At 36.7% G+C, this 21,268-nt stretch overlaps 1 protein-coding gene across 2 annotated transcripts in view; it reads left to right on the top strand.

Moving 5' to 3' along the window:
- Nucleotides 1-21,268, top strand: part of LOC150086924 (F-BAR domain only protein 2) — a 726,598-nt gene that overhangs the window by 47,050 nt on the left and 658,280 nt on the right. For both annotated transcript variants that reach the window (XM_090372823.1, XM_090372824.1), the window contains exon 5: nucleotides 16,643-16,714. In XM_090372823.1, coding sequence (XP_090228949.1) covers nucleotides 16,643-16,714 — 72 coding nt within the window. The remainder of the gene's footprint in view (nucleotides 1-16,642; nucleotides 16,715-21,268) is intronic.

Genomic DNA, 21,268 nt, shown 5'->3' on the forward strand with positions numbered 1-21,268 from the left:
GAACATTTTCCGCCATAAAAAAATACGGGCGTGGTTAAAAATTATCTTTCCCTGTCAAAACAGCACTCAGTGGGTGGGGGGAGAGGGGTGACAAAATTGCAAGCGTGGATGTTTTTCGCTAATCCTTGTTCAGTATGTGTTATGCGCTTGTAATGGAAGTTTTCGTCGTTTGCTTTTAATTTATATGCTTATAAATTGAATAAATTTATCAATTTATAAATTGATATGCTTAAAAAAGTGATAAATCTACTGTTTTGCAGTGTAAAACAGACTTTTTCGAGTGTGTTAACGGACGAAAGTGACTTTATTGTGGACAAGTTCTTTCTAACCTGTACAAAAATATGGCTACGAATAACAAGAGAAATGTGAAAATATCAAAGAAGGGGATGACATTAGCGAATAAAATTGAGTTATTAGACAAAATTTCTAATGGTGAAAGTGTCTCCTCAGTGGCAAAACATTATAAAATCGATGAGTCAAGGGTACGATCAATCAAGAAATTGGAAGAAAAAATCCGCCGTAGTGTCCGTGAAAACACGCTAATTGCTTCAAAAATTTGCTCTGTAACTCGTGATGTTAAATTAGAAAAAATGGAAAAAGCTTTAAATCTGTGGATAGAAGACCGAACTCAAAATAAAATTCCCCTTAAGTTCGCTCATCATTCGTGAAAAGGCAAAACTCGTTTATCAACACTTTAGCGAAACTGGTTACAGCACTGGCAGGATAAGTTTTCTAGCTAGCAAAGGCACTAGTTTGAAATTTCTAATGAATATTATATTTAATATTAAATTGTTTCTTATTTTCATTTTGATGCCATTATGCTTGCATTTCACTATGTACATAGTCATATTACGAAGGTACATATAATACATACATAGACAAAATTTTAGACTAGTTTTTCTTATATATTTCATACTTTGGAACGGAACCCCTTTATTACTATGGGAGCCATAACTCAGTATTCGTATTTTCGGTATTCGCAGCATTTCTTAGGAACGTAACCCCCGCGAATAGCGGGGATTTACTGTATATTGAATTTAACTTTTCCATTAAAATAATTATTGTAGTGATGATTTAATTAATAGAAAGTTGAGTGATAAATTTTTTTCTTTTAAACTTTTCGCTTGTGAGTTTCCCAAAGATGATGTTTGTTGCATATGGAAATATGCAGCAAACATCATCCTATGGAATGAATTCATGCAATTTTTAAAAAAATTGTAACAATGAAAATTTTGTATCTCGTTATGTCTGTTCTGAACATTTTAAGGTTTGGCACATTCATCCTATTACTACCTTGTGAGATGAAATTGTCCCTTCTGTCTCCTTATGCATCTTCAAATGTTTTTTACTCTTTGCTTCTATCTTAGTGCTTGTGGCAATATGCTATCATTTATCCTTCCCAGATGATGTTGTATCCACTTGCTCTGAAAAATTCTGTTCACTAAGTATTTAGAACATATGGCTCCTTTCAGTTGTCTGATGTTCATGTTTCTCTTTAAGTCTTGTAAATCCAGAAAAGTATGTAGAGATTTTATCTGTGCTGCTTCTAGTCTTTGTCTGTCTATTTTTTTAAAACCGACGCTTGACTTGCATATTTAAGAGTTGCTTTTGATGCGATATTTTTTCATTATTCCATTAATTTTTGTTATAGATTTGTATTTTAAAATCATTATTGTTGTTATTTGAAATGATATTTCCCGCATATTTAAATTCTGTAATTAATATACTTCTGTATTAATATAGCTAAATATAATTCTGTATTAATTTTCCATCCATTTCAATCTTCTCTGTCCCCTGTATATTATTTCCACACTTCCCCATTATGTTTTTTCTATTATATTAAAATAATTTGCCTATAATTGATTGTTTCTTATTAATTGTATTCCACTGGTGAGTATTAATTTCCATTCTGTTGGGTTTTACTTATACATGAAATAGCCTGTTTCTATTTATACCAGTGTTTCTCAACCTTTTCGTTATGGCACACTTTGAAAGATGCTAAAATTTTGTGGCACACTACAATCACTATTATTATACTCATATATAATATATATTTGTAATATGTGTATTCTATAAATAAATTTTATAAATAAAAAAGAAACAATTATAATATTTATACACACACATACAGCCAGGCCTCGCATAATGCGAGTTCGATTAACACGTTTCAGTTACCGCTATTTTAAAAAATTATACCACTTTTCACTTTACATGATGCAAATTTCCAGTTAACGCGATCTTTTTTTTTTTTTTTTTTAATGTGACAGTTGGAAAAAGATTTGAATTGCGCATTAAGCTTACCACACGTCGGATGGGCAATAAACAAACGTTTGCCTGCTGCCCGCCTCAGTGTGTTCCATCAATCATTGGAAGAAGACTTGTTACTTGTTTGTCTCCCGTTAATAAAGTCAATGCAGACTTGCATTTAAAATTTAAAATTTTTAAATGAGCCAGATGAAAATGTTACTGTGAAGGAGATAAAGGTAAAAGAACTAGATGAAATCTTTCGTATCACAGAGAACCTCAAACCTTTTGTTTGAGGTTCTCTGTGATATTTATTTCGCCAGGTCCCAGAGAAGATTGTTGTCGGAAATTGATTGATGAAAAGAAAAAGTCAACACTGTTCAAATATTTCCGCAACAGTCATTTCTTCATTGTGTATTTTATGTCAGAGGTTCCCGAACTTTCTCGGTTCACGGCACCCTTAGCATCTCAGTAATTTTTTCATGGCGCATCCAGACCAAAAGAAATACCTAACAGTTCCGTTTAGTAGTTAGATCCAAACAACTTAATAAGAAATGTTGAAACTATGAACTACCTCAAGCTAGTAGTTCGTGCGGTGTCCGACAGATGTCGAGTATCGCTGTGTTTCCCTCGAAAATTTAAAATATTCTGCGGCGCACAGTTTGGGAACCGGTTCCCAAACCGCTGTGCAATAAACATTTAATTCCATAATTATTTTCATTATATTACATTGTATACAGTTAAAAAGTTATTTTTAAAATTCTTTATAGACATTCCAGAAGGTCAAGGACCAATTATAATTTTTCCTATTGATTATTATATTTGATTAACGCATTTCCATTTTGCACGATGCGCTCGCGGGACGAATTAATTGCGTTAATCAAGGCCAGCCTGTATATATACAAAGGGTACTAGGAAAGTTTTGCAATACAGCTTTGTTTATTTAATTTTTTCAAAGTAATTTCCTCTACATTCAGTACACCTCTCCATCCTCCGAAACCAATCTTTAAACCAGTTCTGCCAAGTTTCACTAGGGAGTAAAGCACACTCGTTGTCCCAAGCCCGTAGAAGGTCCTCATCACTGGAAAACCGCCTCCCTTTTAGCTTCATTTTCACATGCGGGAACAGTGCAAAGTCACAGGGAGCAAGGTCTGGACTGTAGGGAGGGTGCTCAAGAAGTTTCAGTCCTGTCGTGGTCAAATATTCGGTGCAGGCTTTGGCGCGGTGAGCTGCAGCATTATCGTGATGGAGGTACCAGGTGTCCATTCTTGACTTTGGCCGCAGGTTCTTCATAGATCCAATGACTTTAGGCAGGCATTGTTCAGTATACCACTTAGCTGTGACTGTCTTCTGCGTGTCCAAAACGACACGTTCCACAATTCCACTCGATTTGAAAAATACAGCTATCATTTTCTTCTTTACAGATCGGGATTTTCTGACAATTACGGGTGTGTCGTCATCATCAAAGACCCAAACTTTGTTTTGAGCCTTGGTCGGCAGATCGTAATAGTACAGCCAAGTCTCATCACCTGTCACGATGTTGTTCGCATACCGAGATTGTCCCTTATCAAACTTTTTTAACATCTCCCGGCACCAAGTCACACGTCGTGTCATCTGCTCTTCAGTCAGTTGATGCGGCACCCAGAGAGAACAAAGTTTCTTCACGTGCAAATGATCTGGCAGAATCGAACGAATTGCTGGTGCATTTAGGCCCAAAGTATCCTCTATCTGTTGGTAGGTCACTCGCCTGTTTTCGTCAAGCATTTTCCTCACAGCAGTAAAGTTTTCCTCCGTAACTGACGTTCGTGGCCTTCCCGGCCTCTCAGAATCCTCCAGAGTGAAATTTCCCCTTTGGAATTCTCTATACCACCTGAATATCGTTGTACGATGTGGACAATCATCATCTAGTGCAAGAGTCATTTCTTCTAAGCACTGGTCTATGGTTAAACCATGCACGAAATTATACCGCAAAACTGTCCTTATCTCATTTCGTGACCACGATGCCATCGCAAGCACTTTACACTCTCACTACTAATGAATAACTGAGCCCATCGACTTGGTGCGGCGGCTACTATGCACGTATGAACATGTCTCAATATGCAGCAACAAGCAGCTTCCTGTGATTCATTGTTGCGTCATATTGCAAAACTTTCCTAGTACCCTTTGTATTCACAAACTGGAAGTTATTTCTGTTGGGTATATTTAATAATACATTTATTATTTGTTTTAAATGCTTCAATGTTCTTATTTGAACATACATGAATTGCATGAAATTTAAAATAAAATATATGAAAAATTAACATAATTATATAAAAACAAACAAATATACAATTATAACATTTTAATCAGTGAGATGTTTGGGTTTGATGGGAAGCACAGTTTTACGAGGATTTATTGTGAATAGGTTATTCTCAGCTCATCTTCTACTGACTTTAGTCTCCCCCCCCCCCTTTTTTTTTTTTCTGTTTAATCTCGTTTAAAGCAGAAAACCCTGTTTTGCACAAGTAGGAAGTGGAAAATAGTAATAAAATTCTAATTGCCTTTTTCAGAAATTCATGGATATTGAATTTTGATTCAAAATTTGCTAATATTAGCGTTATTAAAGTGAATTTCCAGCGACTGGTTACTACGGATCGTAGCCAATTCTTCGTCCTCTTGCAGATTCCAAAGTTCCAACATCAGAAAGTTTCTTGTTGCAAATGTTTCTCTTACCCACAAATATTTTTTGGGTATTAAGGAATGGAAAGTAATGCTCAATTTTTGTCTTTAACAGTTCTAATGTTTTGCTAATTACATTAATTATTTTAGTATAATTCATTTTGGCAGTCAAGGGAAACATTTCTAAATTTTTTCATTTACATATTTTTTCTATATACTCAACTTTTCTTTAAAGGCGAACAACATGTCAGTAGAAGTGAGTAAATTTTCCTATCAGCTTTGCATACTAATATTTAATTTATTAAGCTGTGCAAATAAATCTGCTAGAAAAGCTAATTTACAGCACCAAATTTCATCACTTAAATAATCACAAAATTCTGATTGCTCCAGTGAAAAAAATTTGAGAAATGCCACACGCAACTCATCCATACACATAAGTACATTTCCTTTTGATAGCCACCGAACCTCAGTATGCATCATTAAAGAGAAATGATCAGACTCCAGTTCCTTGCATAATTTTCCAGAAATATATATTTTTGTGGTCTGGTTTTGATATAATTGACTATTTTAACCGCTTGATCAAGTCCAAGTTTTTAATCGGGTATGATTGTCTTCGCTACTAGAACTTCTCTGTGTCTAAAACAGTGTGTTGTAATAATATTTGAATTGTGTCGTTTGACTACGTTTACAAATCCTTTTAATGCTCCTTTCATTGCGGGAGTACCATCAGTATAAATGCTGACACATGACTTCCATAATATACCACACCTTTGCAAATAATTATTCCTTACTTTGATACTTGATAATTGTGTCATTTTCCATAAACCTGACAAATGCTATTAATTGGGCTTTCCTGCTAATATTAGTGGAATTATCCATTTGCAATGCAAACAGTTGCCCAAAATTATTAATATTTTGAACAAATTGACCTTCAATATCATTGGAAATTTTTTTTTATATGCCCACCAATTGTGCTGTTCGAAAGTGGAACTGCCATTATTTTTTTTCCAGCTTTCTCTTCCAAAATACTTTTCACGATTACCTGTGCTGGTAAAATCAGACTTTCTGCAATCAGGTGAGATTTTTTTTTTTTTTTTTCCGCCAGTTCAGCTGCTAAATAAGCTGGCTTCTCGAGCTTTATCAGATATTTTAGCCATACTATAAAATCCTGCACCTTGTTTTCTAGTAGAGGCCTGCAGTCTTTTGAAATATTCCATAGTTTCGGATGATAAATTCTCGTGTTTCATAGAAAAATGATGCTGCAATTTACTTGGCACCATTGATTCATTCGACAATTTTAAACCACATACCACACATAAAGGTAGAGGACAATCTTTGATACCAGTATACGAAAATCCCATCACCAAATAATCATCATATTTATGATATGTTTTCTTCTTTTTGATGTTGATGGTTGCTCTTTTTTGTTTTTGTCGTTTTCTCGAAGCTCATTGTTATCAATTTGCCTCTTCTGATTTCCTTTCACTGAAAATTTATCCATCGCTAATAATTTCTAAAAAAATTAAGTTACTTCTAGAATATACTAATACAGTTAATTGAAAATTCCTCTTCTGTACGAATTAACTGAATATGATGTTTTAGAGATATAAAATCACAAAAAGTACTTTTAAAATACCAATCGGGCGCCTCCGTAGCCAGGTGGGAAGGAGCAGCAGTGCGTAGCAAACGCTTCTTGATTAGACCGGGGTTCGAGCCCGTCACCACCAAATACGGAGGATGCGGAAAGGTCAAGGGAATGACCACCGCATATTCCCGGAGCAATATGGCCTTAGTTGCTAATGCTCCTAAAAAAAACCAAATAACAAAATAAATTTAAAACACCAAAGGAAATTTCTTACTATGCTCCTTACAAGTTGCACTTATACAACTGCAGGGTGCCTGGGAGAGTTTCTCAAATGATAAGAATGGCTGAATAAAGGTGAACAGATCTACTACTAGGAATCAAAACGTAATTTCACATTGACCAGCTGGAAGGGGCTGGGATCGGTGTAGCGTAAATAAATGAATTTTTTATTTGAATTAATTTTTATTATAAAACTTGGATTTATTAATTTTTTTTATTTGCATTTTCCAAGGCACACCTGAAGCATACTTTTGGCACACAGGTTGAGAAACTCTGGTTTATATCTTTATATGTAAAAGTGGGTTCTGATATTGTTCCATCTGTAAATTTGTTTTTTTACATTAGGATCTTTATATATATATATGGTTTTTATTGCATCTCTTATTTGTAATGGTATCTTATCCTCTTGTAGTACTTTCCTAATATATTATAATAAAGATTATTAGCATTAGTAGAGGCATATGATGCAAGAAATCAAGCTTGTACAGCATCAGCCAAAAAAAAAAAAAAAAAAAAAACACTTCCCATTTCACCCATCCATTTGCTCCAAAAGTTTCTTGTTTCCAATTCTTCAATTTCATTTTCTGCCTACACCAAAGCTCATTGGCCTCAAATTTTGTCCATCTCTGCTCCCACCTCTGTCAAAACCAGATGGTTCTGTATGGACAAGAGCAGCAAAGCTGAAAATGCTTCTCTTTGGTGCAGGCCTGTCATTATGTTCTGAATACAGATTGTGGATTTGTTGGAGAAGATGAGTGTGATCATAAAGTAACCATTGAACTGCATTCAGAAGAAGTCCTGAGACACAGTAATTCTTCTGGATCACAGAAGAAGCATTGAAAAAGCAGTCAAGAAAGAAGCAGTGAAAATTTTTCTTTTTATGGCATGTTGCCAAAATTGTGGCAGTGATTTGAAGAAAGCATGTTTCAGTTGAATGTGCTGAGATGCTATGTGATAGACATTGGGCTAGAACCAAATCCCTGTTTGCTCCAACTTTAGTAAGATCGAGCAAATAGAGGCATGCTTGGAGACAGGAGTAACTTCATAGCATTTCCAGCCTGCTGGAGGTACATAACCTTGAGTGAGAGTTTGGTTGTAAAGATTTGCCAAGAAAACTATGAAGAAAAAGCTACCAACTTTGAGGAGCAGTTTAAATACCATCCAGTCCTATTGAAGTATAAGTTGAAAGGAAGTTGATTAGCCACTTTAAGCCTGAGGATGAAATAGAGATTTTAGACAGCATGCCAAAAACATGGAGAGCTTTTGATATAGGAATTGCACTAGTGGACAAGATGAGACTAAATCTGGTATCATGATCAGCCCATCTCTGGTGGAAGTCTTAAGGGAGGAATGGAGTTTCTTTTACAAAAAAGGTCTGCTTTCCTTTTTTGAGATTGAGCATTGATGAACTAATGTAGGTCTGTCTTCTTAGCATTATTAAACAGGGACTGGTGAGCCGAGAAGTCCTTTGATACTTCCAGAATACTTCCTGCTTATTTCAGGAAGGGGAGGATAAGTTGGATGTCCATCATGGTTTGTTTTTTTTGAAGAGAATTGGTATGACCTAGACCATCGCAGTGGTCTTAGACAGTTTTGTATTATTTTCAGTAGGATCAGTTGATATTGCAAAGAAATGTAAATGAAAGATGGAAGTTGTTCGGGAAAGTAATCACAGAAGCTACAAAACTTTTTTATACTACCTAAGAGATACTGTTCAGGGTTTGGACCAGTAGAGGTCACAGAAACCTACTAGTTTGTCTGTAATCAAGTTGGGGAGAGGTCAGGCATACTGAGGCAGATCATGAGACATCTTTGATAAGAGTATATATGTTTAAACTAGAAGGAAAGATATGAATTACATTGGTCTATTTGATATCAATGGCATAAGTATTGGTCCTTGCCTTGAGGATGTCACAGACATTCTCTCAGATATGCCAGACAAGCTGTACTGGCTACCTGGGAGTTTAAAACGCTGATGGAACTGATATTCGGGTGACATCAAGTCAAGTAGACCCAATTTCGGCGAAGTCCGGACAGTCTGTGACAGCCAAATCCTCTGCTTGCACCTTCACGATGGTGGGATTGTTAGTAATCCTGGGTATAACCTCCATGCACAAGCACACTGTGGGTGACCACTCAGGTATGAACCAACGTAAGCAGGGGTCGAGGTGTGACACCCACACCACATGGAGGAATGCCGCCCCTCTGTGTTACCTGGCAACACTAGGTGGTAGATGACTCTCCTCAACCGGTGCAATACCACCACTTTGCTTATTGGAGGCTTGAAGTGGTGGAACCCATGTTTAGTCTCCAGAGCTAAGTTCTGGTCAACCCTTCCCCATCTCTTCCATCATGCAGTATGACTGATGACTTTGAGGTTATGATGAACATCATGGTGAGATCCAGCCTTCCTTACATTTTGAGGGCACAGCTCTAAAACAGTGTTTGCAGGCCGGCCACTAGTTAGTACACTGGACTGAACCTATTGGTAACTCTTTAGGAGGCTTCTGGATCAGCTAGTGTATAATCTTGCTACCTCTACTCTGCCAGATAATAACTGGAGGGAGTCTGAGTAGTGTGTATGCAGGGGGCATTGTTGTGGCCACGTTATGTCAAGGATCTGGGTATATTCTTACCATGTGTATGCCATATCCAAAAATTTCATTACTTCATACAGTGTCTACCCCACTTTTTCTTACTATTGAATACACCATGAATTGTCAAACTAATAGAGTAAGCTTATCTGTGAAAAGATCTAAACCTCCCAAACACTTCTTAGTTCATTTCACAAATATACGTGGTCTCAATTCTAATCTCAATGATGTCCATTTCCACTTAAAACAAATAATGGAAACACCTGTGATAAGATTTACAGATATGCACTAATATGGTGTTGGGCTACCCATTGCTTTTAAAACAGCTTGTGTTCTATGTGGAATAGATTAAAACAAATCTTGAACTGTCAAGCAGAATATTGGGCCATTCTTCATGGAGGACTGTTTCAAGTGCTTGAGTGATGAAAATGATCTGCTTCTCACTCTCCTCTCCAAATAAGCCCACAGTGGCTCAGTAATGTTTTAAGTTTGGTGATTGTGCAGGCCATGGGAGAAACTTTGAACCATGGAAACATAGTGGGGAAACAAATTTTTGAACCATGGGATAATCTGGTCACTCAGAATGTCAAGGTGCGTGGTAGTAATCTGTCTGTTCAGGATGATGATGATAGGACCTAAAGAATACCAAAATATTCCTGCCCAAACCATCATTGATCTTTATCCTCGTCCACATTTGGCATAAGACAGTCAGGATGATGCACTTATTTTGACATTTGCCAAATATGAACTCTCCCTGATATTGGAAAAAGCGTGATTGATGATTTGTCTGAAAATATGGCATGTTTACAATCATTAAAATGCTCGATTTTGTGCTTTTCACACCACTGCATCCTCTTTCTAGCAATACCATCAGTAACATTTGACTTGGTAATAGTGGTTCTGCCATAAATTTCAGCTTTATGTTCTCACCGAACTGTTTTGTTAGAAACTAGGTTGCTGAGACATTAATTTCTGCAGTTATTTTTCAGGCAGTAGTTTTATGTTTTCTGCCACAAATTTGTCCTACCAGATTTTGTTTTCTCATACTTTGTGAATGCAGACATCACTTTTGATACAGTTGCTGTGGATATATTAAACGAAACAGCAGTTTTAGTCACCAATGCCTCTGCTAAATGTGCATCAACAATTTGACCCCTTTGGAATCTAGAGAGGTTGGTCACTTTCTTCACGTACCTTTTATATCACTTCTAAATAAATGTCAGCTTTTATTGTCTTTCACAGTACTGCTTACAATAAACAAAACAAAAAAAAAATGTTATATAGCCATTACAAAACTGCTACTTTCATAATGTTTCCATTATTTTGCCCACCTAGTGTACGTTCACATGTGAAACAGTTTTCAGGGATATGAATATGAAAAGTTGTAACTGGGAACTAAATGATTTTTTGATAGCTGAGTAGAAAACTGAAAAGAAATTAGCATTAGTAGAGGCATATGATGCAAAAAAGCAAGCTTACGCAGCATCAGCCAAAAAAAAAAAAAAAAAACCACTCCCATTTCACCCATCCGTTCGTTCCAAATGCCTGTCCAGCTCAGCCTTAAATTTATTTAGGCTATCAACTTCCACCAGGTGGGCAGGAGCAGCAGTGCATAGCACACGCTTCTTGATTAGACCGGGGTTTGAGCCAGTGACCACCAAATACGGAGGATGTGGAAAGGTCAGGGAATGACCACCACATATCCCTGGAGCAATATGGTCTTAGTTGCTAATGCTCCTAAAAACCAAATAACAACAACAGCTATCAACTTCCACAACGAAGGATGGAAGTCTGTTCCACCAACCAACTACCTGCTGGCTAAAGTCAAACTTCTGCACATCTATCCTACATCTGTCTTTCCTCAATTTGAATTTATGCCCTCTCAGAGGTGCCTCCGTAGCCAGGTGGGAAGGAGCAGCAGTGCATAGCACACGCTTCTTGATTAGACCGGGGTTCGAGCCCGTCGCTGCCAAATATGGAGGATGCAGAAAGGCCAGGGAATGACCACCGCATATTCATGGAGCAATATGGCCTTAGTTGCTAATGCTCCTAAAAACCAAATAACAAAATGTCCTCTCAGGTGATTATTCTGAGTGACAGGAAGAATCCCATCAGCATTGAGCATGCTCAAACCATTCAAGGCTTTATACACCTCAATCAGATCACCTCGCAGGTGCCTAGTCTCCAGACACTGTAATTTGCAAAATTTAAGCCTTTCTTCGTAAGAGCAACCCCTTGTTCCATTCACTAATCTTGTTGCCCTTCTCTGCACTCGTTTCAACAGCTCTACATCCTTCTTAAAATGAGGCCTCCAGACCTGTATATAGTACTCAAGGTGTGGCCTTATAACAAGGGATAATCACCTCCTTATCCCTGCTAGAAAAATTCCTGTATATCATTGACAAGACACTATGAGCTACTCTTGCAGACCGTCTGTACTGTTCAGAAAACTTCATATCTGCCTGCACAATTACCCCCCAGGTCCTTTTCGTTCTCTACCATTGTCAGTGTAGTACCACAGAGTTGATACGTCACTCTGGGGTTACTGCTTCTCGTATGTAGTACTTTGCATTTGTCAATGTTAAACTTCATTTGTCACCTGTCAGCCCATCTGCTCAACTTTTCTAGATCCTGTTGCAGCAGTGTACTGTCATTAGTGTCCTTAACAACCCTGCCAACCTTCGTATCATCTATAAACTTGGACATTAAGCTTGATATACCATCATCAATATCATTTATAAATACAGAAAACAACAATTGACCCAACACTCCACTAATAACATTAGTCCATGATGAGCAGTGTCCATTGATTACCACTCTGTCTTTTCCCACTCAACCATCCCTTTATCCATAGCAGCAATTTGCCTCCAATGCCACACTGCTCCAATTTGTTCAGTAGTCTTCCATATGCAACAGTATCAAAAGCCTTTCTAAGGTCCAAATATATGATGTCAAAGTTATTCCCTGCATCCAGTTCCTTTGTGACCACATCATAGTATCCAATAAAATTGGTCAGGCAAGACTTTCCCTTAACAAAACTATGCTGTGTCCCAGCTATATACACCTCAATCAGATCACCTCGCACATCTATCAGGAAATGAAAGTCTTGTCTAGATGATCCTGCAGTGCCTCCATTAATTTCCCTGGAACAGAAATTAAACTAACAGGTCTGTAATTAACTGTGTCTCCCTTTGAACCTCTTTTGTGGATTGGGGTCACATTCGCACATATCCAGTCCATGGGTACCACCCCTGAGTCTAAGGAAGCTCACATCATTATGCCTAAGGGTTTGCGTACTTCCTTTGCTTCCTCCTTTAATATAACTGGATAGATCCCATCCACCCTGGGTGCCCTTTTTATGTTTATCTTCAATAATTTCTCCTCCACTTTCCTCTCAGTTATTACAAAATCATCTAGCTCACTGCCAGAGTTTAACTCACCTCTGGCATTCCCCTCCCTGAATAACTCCTCATGTAGATGCAAAATAGTCATTGTTTGTTAGCCACCTGAGCAGGATCATCAACAGTTGAACCATCAATATCAAGTGGACCAATCTGATTCATCCCTTACTTTCTAGAGTTTACATAGGTAAAGAACTCTTTTCTGTTTTTCTTTGCATCCTTTGGCAAAGATTTCTCATAATCTGCCTTTGTCTGCCTAAAATTGTTGAAACTAGAAGTAAATAAAGCACCTGGAGCAATGGAATTGATCCAGTTACATCAAAATAGGTTAATCAAACCTCAAACTATCATTTTACAGCAGCAGTGTGGCGCCTCCGGGTGGGCAGTAGCAGCAGTGCGTTGCACACGCTTCTTGATTAGACCGGGGTTCGAGCCCATGACCACCAAATACGGAGGATGCGGAAAGGTCAGGGAATGACCACCGCTTATCCCCGGAGCAATATGGCCTTAGTTGCTGATGCTCCTAAAAACCAAATAACAAATAACAACATTCATTTTTACAGCATCGTTAGATTCAGGGGTTGCTGCAGATTGGAGACCTGTAAATGTCTCCCCTATTCACAAAGGGAGATTAAAGGGCAAAGTAAAGAAGTGATATAGGATTATTTTGACAAGAACATAGTTATATACAATTACAGCAAAAGGTAACTTGCTTGACCAATTTCATTAGTTACTATGAGTTAGTCACAAAGAAGCTGGGTTCAAAAAATAATTTTGCTATCATATGCAGGCAGTTCTCACTTTAAGAGTTCCCGGGTTTTCGAGTTTTTTTCCCCAAGTATCAAGAAAATCGAAAACATGAACATTAATTGCAAAAAAATTAACGTTAAACATTCATAAATGCTGCATTCCAAACCATGTGCGTAGCTAAACAATACAGTGTACCCCGCTTTACGATATTATTCAGTTCCAGAGACACCATCATAATGTGAACCCAATAACACATTGTTTTTTTGGTAATTCGTTTCATGATCATGGAAGTTGAAATTTTCGATGTATAACTAAACTATTTATCTCTCTAAAATGTTCTTTTTAAGGTCACAAGCATGACCTTAAGGCCATATTAAAGGTCGTAAGCATGGTTTGTAAATTGTATTAGTTACCACTTCATTAAAATGCACTACACTTTCACGTTATAAGAATCAGTTTTAAACACCTTTGTGATATTTTTCTAAAGCATATTTCTGGAGGTCATGACCATAAAACAATTTGCACTTTCCAGTTTATTGGGCTTTTCTCTGTTACTGCAAGCAATTATAAATGGGTAGTAAACTTGATCTTCTTGCATTTGCGAAAATACCGATAGTTGGAATCGTGTGGTTTTATGTTATTATGGTGAAATGTGTTTCCCCATTGCTGAAATCTTCAATCGTATAAAAAACATAAATAAATTTTCAGAATTATCTCTTCATTCCTTTTTTTAAGCTTCGTTAGCTTGTTACTCCACGCGAATCGTGTTAGTTGCAATTTGTGTGTCGTTAAAAAATGCTTATGCATGCAATCGTGAAATTTATAATTAAAAGAGACAAACTCCCTTGGAAACAAATGCCTCTTGAAACATTTCTGAAGAAGACGACTCCTTGTGCAACAAACCAATGAGTGCCGAGCCAATAATGAGTGATCAACGCGTGTGCATTTAGTCGATGATGATGAAGAATAAACATTCTTTAACATTTGTAAGTCATAAATAATTTCTCTGTTATTATAATTTGCTTGAATTTACAGGCTGTTTTCAATTCTTTCGATAAATCAATCATTGTTTAAACATAAACTAATTTCATTGTTCAGAATGTAATCCCTATTTTTAACCTTACGTCTATAGGAAATAAATTCCCGCTTTACGAGTTTTCGCTCTACAAGTGTGTGCTAGGAACAAATTAACTTGTAAAGTCGAGAACTACCTCTACTTAAATTTCAATAAATCTTTTGATACTGTTCTAAGTGAAAAGATGCTGTACAAATTGGATGACAATGTAGCATTATGGTAAAGTTATTGCTGTAGATAAAAGGATGGTTGAGAGGTTGGAAACAAAGTGGTTATTAATGGCCACTGCTATTATGATGAAATGATATTGATGAAGGCATGTCAGATTTAATGTCTAAGTTTACTAGTGATACAAAGGTTGTCAGGGTGATTAATTATATTAATCATGTTGTACTACTCCATCAAGACCTGGATAAATTGGCATGTTATTTTCCAGAATAGTATACAATTTGAGTGGTATCACACTCAAGAAGTGGAGAATGAAAGAGATGCATGATATTCCACATTTGGAATACTGTATTCATTTCTGGTAGGCAATAACTAAAAAAAAAAAAAGACAGTCTAGTTAGGGTTCAAAGAAATGATGAGCATATTGGAAAGGAGCACTAGTTAATGCTGATATGAAGAATGGTACAACTTTGCAAAGCTTGGTAACTATATTTAGTGACATCCAGTGAAGTCACTATTATTGTATGAGAGTAATGAATATAAACAGTTTCTAAATATAAGTGGACAATTTTTCCAGAGTAGGTTTTTGGAGGAGTGGGTTGTATGCAAGTTTTAAAGACCAAGTGTTCCTGTGCTGTATACTTATGAATTATTAAGGAAACCAAGGAAAGTATGAATGATTGGGGATTTTTTTTTGTAGTTGCAGAAAAAAATCCACTTCATTACACCATTTGCACTATTTTTTTGTAAATACTTTTCATAGCTTGACACACTCAAATGACTTGTATAAATTTATTTCACATATACTAAGCATATCTTAAAAAGAAATTACTGCTACATGACAAAATGTGGAGAATAGGAAACAAAATATAGCAAGATTGCTCTTTTTTTGGAATATCCAAAAGAACAATATTGTTCTGTTTGACTGCTTCTTGCCCAAAATAAGAAGGGTGATAAATCTACTTGAAAGAGAAATAAGAAAATAATTATTATAATTTTCCTTCTTTTTCTAGTAGATTTCTAGTAGGTCTGAAGATGGGTATCAGCAAGATCCCAAACCAGCCTGCACAGCTACCCTGATGTCCAGAGTATGGGAGCAAAGGTTGCCCCAGGCCTCTAAAAACCCCGGATCCAGGATAAAAACTTGCCACTCTCCTATTGGCTAATGGAGTTAATCCTTCTATAAATTAACTTCTGGCAGGCCTCTTGCTTATATGCACACCCAGTTTCTGGGAGTATTGGCAAGGGTCTGTCGGCAGGTAAAAATTTAATCTCCATAATTATCTTAGTTTTCCTGTTTTCTATTCTAAAGGTAGCTTAAAATTTAATACTTTACATCTATAATTTGTAAATTGTAATAGTAATATTGTAATGGTAAATTGGTAACTGTAATTGTATTATTGGTAAGTGTAATATTCTAAAATATTCAAATTTGTAAATCTTTCTGTTTTTCCCCCAAACAGCTTGATCTGATGATGGGTATCAGTAAGATACCCAAAATGTCATATTAATGTATAGTAATATAGGCGAACAGCCTAATAAACTATATTGTTAATTTTCACGTGGTATAATAGTGGTTTTAATATAATAATAACCATAATGGAAAACAACCATGTAACGTCCTTCCCTAACTAAACTGTTTTTCTTTAGTTACTAATACAAAATGCTCAAATACATGTAGTACTGTGTTATAAAGCATTTAATACATATTTCATGTACTCGATTAACAATAATTTTGATTCATAATAATTTTTGTGAAACTAATAACTATTTTTAATTGAGGGTATTTCATCTCTTTGAATTAAATATATTTAATTTCTGTTGCATAATTTTATGAAAACTTACTTGCCTTACTCTAATAATGTCTTTATGTATTTATATTTTTCAGGTGAAAGAAGAAGAATCTGGCACACTAGAAGTGGTTCAGTCAATCCAGCAAACAACATCTTATCTTTACAAAGTAAGACATTTACAATGTTATATCTGATTAATAGCATAGTCATGCTCTTAATCTTAATGTGCAGAAAAGAAAAATGAAGGGAAGTTCCTAGTACAAACAATAAAGTAGCCTTTTCTTCCATCACAAAAACTTTTTGTATATATACTACTAAAAACACTATAGCCTATTTTTAGCTATAGAATATTTGTCCTCCATTTTGAGAGCAAAGAGGAAATACTTGAAGAAAAAGGAAGTCTGTTTTTGTCTCTGAAGAAACCATTTTCAGCCTTCTTGCAATTGTCAACACATGAAGATTGTTGTCCATGCATATGTTTCTCCAGAATACTGGAGATAAAATAATATCTTGGGGGAAAATGGAGTGGGTCTGGACTAAAGGGTGGATGGTTTAACTACTGGAATCTGCATTAGCTCAGAGTAGTGATCTTTGTGAGACTTGTGTACAGCAGCATTGTAATGAAGAAGCAAGATGCCTCGTCAATTTTCCTCTATGGCTTCCTTTTATTTTGAGAATAGCAGCATAGGCACCTTCAGTGATTCTTTCTTATGTGGCATGTAGCTATCAAAAGAATTCTATAACTATCCCAAAAATTATGGCTGTGATCTTCCTGGGTCCAAACTTTATTTCTGGATTCTAATGATGAATTCACGTTTCATCACTAGTTACATTTGCTAAAGGAGTCCTTGTGAATCTGAGAGTTCAATGTCATAGGGCCAGTGGTACAGGAACTGATCATGGAGTTATAATATTGCAATAATTAAAGACAAACACCAGCCAAGGAATAAAAAATTTTTACTATAAAAATAATAAAATAATGGCAAATGTAACTAGTGATGAAACATAAAACAATAAATTATTGTAATTTATTGTAATATTTTACAATAGTCTAGTCTTCTGATAGTGTATCACATTATTTTATTATTTTTACAGAAAATTTTTTATTCCTTGGCTGATGTTTGTCTTTAATTATTACAATATGGAATTTCCCAGCCCCATAGGTCTGTTTGAAGATACATGGAGTTATAAGTTGGATGATGAGGGGAGAAAGAGAGGTTACAATTTCTAGAAAGGAGACAATGACAGTTTAAGGTGGTATGAGCCTCTATCAGCTGGGAAGTTAGCACAAGTAGGGGGAATACATTAGAATTATGGAATATCTTTAAAGTGACAGTCACAAATGCATATATATATATATATATATATATATATATATATATATATATATATATATACACACTTCATTTCCATTTTTTTTTTTTTTTTGGCTTGCTCAGTGGAATATCCACATCTCCAGTACTCAGGATGGCAAGCCATCATCGTTTAGATGATTCTTTGAGATGACAGGCCATTGAATGACTTGAGACAGCCAGTGGTGGCACATTGGCTTAATGTGTCACGCATTGTCTTCTTGGCACTATATAAGCAGTTTTAGGAGACAAGAACCATTACAAGAAGAGCTGGCCAACGTCACCCAAGGGCTATGTCGACCTGAACAGACGGCTATTTAGCTCTGACAGGAACATTATGATGTCCTGTCCTGTCATCAACCTTCTCTTGAGGTTGCTGTGGCCTCAGGTGAAAACATTTTCAACTGAACTGTGTTAAGAAGACTTAATTTAATAAAGTAAATTCTATGCAAGGAAGCCAGTGGTTTGTATCCTGTTAACCTCAAGCCACCAAAGAACTCATCGAAAGTGCCACGAACATGTGACTTGGACCTGATGAATCCCGTTTTAGCCTATAAACACAGATTTTAGACGTAACTTCATCTGTAGACAAGGAATGTGTCCAACATCAGAGAAAGGGATACTTATGGTGGAGGGCAGTGTTCTCATGTGGGGTGGAATAATGATCAACGACCACATCCCTCTTCAGTTTCTTGATAGGGGTGCCATAACTGCACAGAGGTACTGATAACAGATCCTTGAACCCTATGGGTGCGGTTGGCTGCCCCAAATTTTATTTTCATGCACGACAATGCCACTGCAAGTAGAACTTGTATGGTGTAAAGAATATCTTTAAATTGAAGATATCCAATGACTGCCTTGCACAAACACCAGCCTTGAATTCAAATCTCATGCGTGGAACACCCTTGGGCATCGCATTTCATGCTGACTCTTTGGTAATTTGGTGAGCTAAGGTCTGCACTGGTGTAAGCCGTAGTCGTTTTTGCACCAATAAAATCAATCAATCAATCAATCAAGCTGGTGTAAGACAGTGATTTGTTGCCACAAAATCTTATAAACACTCTTACATTGAGCATTGTTCACTGCTTTCAGGCCTATGTAGCTGTTGGAGGGGATCATATGCCATACTGATGTCATGTGACCATATTTTCGAGCATCTTGTATCAGCTTCTGTAATGTGACCTTATGGTAATTCTTGTACAACCCCTATAAATGTCTCTTATAGCTGTCTAAAGCTTCTCGCTGTCTCTTCATTTCATTATTATCCTATGATACACCATACCAAATTGTGTCCCTCTTCATTGCGTTACACCACATTTTCTACATGTTTTGTTAACACATGTAGAAAAGGTTTGTCTGCTTATCTAATTGCTTATCCACACACACACACACACACACACACACACACACACACACACACACACACACACACACACACACACACACACACACACACACACACACACACACGTGTGGGGATAAGCAGTTAGCAAAATTGCAATAAGCAAAACACACACACATTAAGAAAATATAGCACAAGGAAGATGCTGCACACATGGATGAATTTGAAAATGGGCAGTTTAATAGTGCAGAAAAAAGATGGCATGGAAAAGTTACAGAATGATAAAAAGTACTGAAGCCTATGACAACTACAAGTTTATTTATTTATTTACATTAGAAGAGAGGTTAGTCCCACTGCCTGAGTATGAAAAATCATTGGCTGACAGAGAGAGAGAGAGAGAGAGAGAGAGAGAGAGAGAGCAAAGAATGAGAAGTATATTTCATGAATTTGAATACAACAAAGAAAAGAGCAAATCAGATTGGACCCTTGTGTAATGGACGTTTTTTTTTTGTTAGTTGTTGGCGCATCGGGTTTTGTGGCCATATTGTACCTCCCAAGGTTTTTGCATTTTCTACTCTGATCCAAGCCCGCGGCGGGATTCAAACCTGCGACCTTTAGGTTGCTAGGCAGGCACTTTACCCACCCGGCTTCCCCAGTCGGCGTAATGGACATGGGAAAGTGTTAGATAACTGACCTGAGGTTGTTGATAAATAGAACAGACACCCTGTAGACAACAAGGAATGTGAAGTGCAGATATTTCCTGTTGATTGTTAAAGACAGAAGTCCCTTCGTAGTGAGTGAGAGGTTGTGTATGTATCACTAATTTCATACACTGAGCAGTATGACATTAGCGATAACTGAAATTACAGAATAGTATTCATTTGAAAAACTTTTGAGTCTAATACTCCTGGGATCGTTGGCATATACCCAATAACTTGGAAGGGGAGGGAGGGAGGGAGAGAGGGAGAGAGAGAGAGAGAGAGAGAGAGAGAGAGAGAGAGTGAGAGAGTGTGTGTGAGTGAGAGAGTGTGTGAGTGAGAGGGATTGGATTTTTAAGGATACAGAACATGGTTTTGTTAAAGGTAAATTACGTTAGTTATTTCCTGTTGTTAATCTAGTCAGTTATTTTTAGTGTCTCTCATGAGCTGGATATAGAAACTATTTCAACTCCACCCTTCATTGGAGGATCCTGTATGTCTGTTGGGATCGTGGGCAAGATTCTTAAGTGATTTCAATGTGGTTGGTAGGGCAGGGACAGACAGAGGGTTGTGATTAATGGTTATTGTTCAGATTGAATTAATGTTGGAAGTGGATTTCCTTCAGGATTCCCAATAGGAATCCTGAAGGAAATCCACTTGTTTCTGAAATCCTGTTGTTTCTGATTTTCTTAAATAATATAAAGAAAATAATTTTCTTAAATTATTATTAAATGGCATTGATGAAGAGTACAGAGCATGATGTTACAATTTGCAGGTACTATCAGTATCAAGCAGTGCTTCTTCAGGATTATTTGGATAGGCTTCAAGCATGGTTATAAATAGTGACAACTGTGTATTACTGCAGCAAAATGCAAGGGACTTAAACTTGAGAAATAGCATCTCCAAAATAACTTATAACTTGGTGGGATTGAGTTAAAAACAGTAGAGGAAGAAATGGATTTTGGGGATATGGGCAGACACAAAGTTCTCCATGGAACCTCCAGGCTGCAAAGAGAGACCCATGATGAGTAAGACCACTTGGAATACTCTATTCCAGTCTAGAGACTGCACCAGAAATAGAGATTGAGTTTCTTAAAATAGTCAAAGATATCACACTAGGGCTGGAAGCAGCAATTAAAGTTGTAATATTGACAATTGCAAGGTACTGCATATGAGCAGCAGTAATCCCAGAATAATATACCAACTATGTATTACCACACAGTAGTAGACAAGTTGGCATTTGTTTTCTTTACTACCACAGAGGTAGTAGAGAAAAAACCTAGGTGAAGTAATTATTTAGTCAAACATGAAGTTCTCTGATCAGTATAG

The sequence above is a fragment of the Mastigoproctus giganteus genome, chromosome 4 (assembly GCF_048544385.1).
Source record: "Mastigoproctus giganteus isolate SK-2022 chromosome 4, ASM4854438v1, whole genome shotgun sequence".
Classification (NCBI taxonomy): Eukaryota; Metazoa; Arthropoda; class Arachnida; order Uropygi; family Thelyphonidae; genus Mastigoproctus; species Mastigoproctus giganteus.